The 3,539-nt window shown below is 35.7% G+C and overlaps 1 protein-coding gene across 1 annotated transcript; it reads right to left on the reverse strand.

The window, feature by feature from the left end:
* Positions 1-321: 321 nt before the first annotated feature.
* Positions 322-3,320, reverse strand: LOC109800729 (Wound-responsive family protein). The gene is made up of 10 exons (XM_020361582.3): positions 2,771-3,320; positions 2,323-2,505; positions 2,182-2,234; positions 2,041-2,097; positions 1,607-1,672; positions 1,457-1,528; positions 1,173-1,282; positions 947-1,038; positions 755-819; positions 322-636 (listed from the first exon to the last, which is right to left on the reverse strand). Exons 1-9 carry the CDS (start codon positions 3,033-3,035, stop codon positions 767-769), a joined length of 951 nt encoding a protein of 316 aa, XP_020217171.1. The 5' UTR covers positions 3,036-3,320; the 3' UTR covers positions 322-636; positions 755-766.
* Between the last annotated feature and the right edge of the window lie 219 nt (positions 3,321-3,539).

Consider the following 3,539-nt stretch of genomic DNA (forward strand, 5'->3'; position numbering starts at 1 on the left):
ATTCCTTTCAATATAACTTAAATCATTTTATTATCAGATAAAGTTAAGAATGTATTTGTTCGAAACAGTAACATTTAAGACACTACTGGTATCGTCATTAATCAATATCAATACTGTGTAGCAGAAATTTGAAAGTGTCAAGGTTAATAACTTATAAAAAAAATGTTATATCTATTCATTAGAATGCCGAGGTCATATTAAGTATCTATTTGATTTAAAGGTTGGTGAATTAATTTTGAACTGTTAAATATAACTGAGACGTATACCTAAATTAATTTGTACATATTTATATTATATCGTATTTTTCGGAAAGTAAGACAATTTTGTTACTCTAAAACAACCAGGAGCTAATTCTCATTAATGATCATGTCCAGGATTGCATACATACAAGATCATCGTTGTCATTTCTGAGAATTGGTAGAAGCACGACAATCTCTTCTACGAGGTTTAGGGCATTTAAATACATTTGATGTACATAAAATGGGGCCGATGACTATAATACACAGCTGTACAACACTTAGTTTGGCTAGTTTCCTTCATTTCTGTAACTTGTACCCCAATATATATACCTGTTGAAAAATGATCAGGAATAAGATACCCATAATAATACCCATGCATTCTTCTTCAGAACTTAACCTGCCATCACATGAAAATTTTCAATATTAGACAGTCAAACAAAATACATGACTTGATTTCATTTTTTAAAACATCAAATTCCGAATGTTGAAATGGCCGATAGTAATTCCGGATATACCTAACAAGCTAATTAGTGCTCTTGGGCTGAGTTACGAAGATTTGCAAGTTTGTCTCTCCATATAGCTGCAAAAGGCAACGGACAAACTTGGATGATTCCACAACACTACCCCGATTCAGGCATTCCATAACACAACCAACATATATATTATGTGTGTATTATAACTACAATCAAATGCAAAAGATATTTTACCTGCATCTCTAAATCTTTCCTGTTTGATAGCTATATGCATATTGTGCATCATACTTAGTTCTTGAGCTACCAAATCTGGACCATCTAAAGGACTGTAGAAAACATACAATGTCTAGACTCAGATGATAAACAAGAATGTAAAGAAAGGGGTTTGGTCTTGCAGTAACTCGTACAAAGAATCTATGGTGGCAAAGATGCCATATGTGACACAATAGGTATGCAATACCTGTCAAGCAATACGTCATAAATAGCCTTTTTATTTTGCACTCTGCTCATTCCATAACCAATTCTGATCGCATCTGTGAAAACAATTTCTTTACTTACATATATTGGAGCCTGCACAAAACAAATTTAAAATCATACAAGTGGATTTGTCTAACATCAATATGCACAAAATGCATTTTACTAGGAGTTTTGCATTAGAATAGATGTGCTATAGCTTTTGATGATTCTTGTTTAAGAAATAAATTTTGATAACATGCATTGGCAGTATCACCATAGAATTCATACCTTCCATCTATGTGCAACATTAATGGCATCTGAGGGACGTGCATCCGCACTGATAAGATCAGTTTTCCCAGGCTGAAGGAATCATGAACTTTTATGAATGAATAGCATAAGGCTTTTTTTATTATTTATGAATTGAAAAGTTTTCAAAACCTGGCTAAGGTACAATCTGGCAAAGTAAGTGCTAACCACTCTCTCTGTAATTCTCACCATTATCACCTGAAAGAGTAAAACAAAGGAAATACTTTTGAATTACTTGACACCCAATTATTATTTGAGGAATTAGACCAAGCATAATAGAATGATAATGCTACATTGCTATTACTTTAGAACTTTTGTAGAAGGAATATAAAGACTGATCAAAGAGATTGCTAACTGAAATCTGTTCTTAAGAGGACTCAAATAACTGTATCAAGAAGAATGCATAAGAACCAAAAGCTCCAAGACAAAGACATAATGACCTTCCTTCTACCAGAAACGCAAGCATCAGAATAAACAAAAACTAAAAACAAAAAATAAAGAAGCAGCAATTGATAGACCAACATCCATAGGAATCAATCTAAAGAGGGAAAGGCTTAGCTTCATACTTCATGGTCTAGTCTTCCGACTAGGTTTTTCACAAACTGGAACTGATCTGGGCAATCCTGTAATATCACCATTCTCTAAGTACCACTCCCAAAAAACGAAGAAGAAATAAACAACCATTCGAATAGAGGTTGAGTAATTACCCCACTTTCTTGTTCAAATTCAGCATCCATAAGTTTCTCAATAGCTATCTGTCCTGCAGCAACAAAGAAACAAAGTGAATAAACCATAGATCTCCCTTAAATTTTCGGGAATGAGAAACTAGACGACACAATAAGACATACCTACAACAATGGGTAGAATATAGTCTCCATCACAAGAAATCCTGAGAAAAATTGTAGGGTTCTGAAAACGCTGCAGAAAAGCGTGTCTTAATAAAGTATCATCCGTTGCGGAGAATGGAATCGACGGTGCAGAGGAATTCCATTGAAACCTATGCTTCCACATATGATAGTGGGAGAATGTTTCTGCGCTAGTTTAAGTAATTAAAATTTCAGACATGGATAGACCTAAACGATCAAAACAACCAGAGTTACTACAACACACTACTGCAATACAAATTCAAATTTCCACACACGCACAAAATATTAATAATTATAACAACTCATCAATATCATTAACTTTATTTATTTATTTATTATTATTATATAACTTTGGAGGAAACGGAAAAACGCAAAGAAGGAAGCATTGCGTTAATTTATGTTACGCGATGAAGAGGAGAGAGTGAGTAACCTGAGAGAAGGAGAGACGCTTCGAGATAATCGCTGCCGTGAGAATCGTCGGAGTTGGATCTACGGCGGGAGGAATTGCAGGAAATGAGGATCGATCTGCGGTGGCGGTGGCGGCGGGAGCGGAGCGGCGTGAGGCGGAGCGGCGAGAAATCGACGGCGACGGAGTTCGGAAAGGAGCGGGCGGTGGTGGCAGCGGCATTCGTGTGATCGGCGGCGGCGGAGCCCATGCCGGATACGGTGCGGAGGCAGAATCGGGAACCGAGCATTTTGGTATCGAAACGACGACGTATAAGCTGGAAAGCGGAAAAAGAGAGAAAGAGTGAGAGAGAGAGAGAGAGAAGAAGAAGGTTGTTGAGATGAAATGCGATGAGAGGCGACAGAACAGGTTTAAGGTTTGAGGTTTGTGAGAGTGCAGTACATGTTATTATGTTTATTATTATTATCGCTTTCTTTATTGTTAATTGTTAATTAATTAATTAATTTAATCTGGTTTTAATTATGGTGGTGTAGATGGATAGGATGAGGCGAGCGACATGAGATTCTTATCGGTGCTAACTATGCTTTGCTTTGCTTTGCTTTTATGACACCCAATCATGCACCATCTTCTTACTCCTTCTTATTCATCTATCTACACAACATCTTCCAATTCATTTTCAATTCATAAATATATATATATATATACTGAAAATACCCTTTTCGAATTTAGAAGGACTCTATTAGTTACAAATATGCTACTTTTATTTTTATTTTTATCTTTTTAACTTTTTTCT

The sequence above is a fragment of the Cajanus cajan genome, chromosome 11 (genome assembly GCF_000230855.2).
Source record: "Cajanus cajan strain Asha chromosome 11, NIPB_CcT2T_4, whole genome shotgun sequence".
NCBI classification, from domain to species: domain Eukaryota; kingdom Viridiplantae; phylum Streptophyta; class Magnoliopsida; order Fabales; family Fabaceae; genus Cajanus; species Cajanus cajan.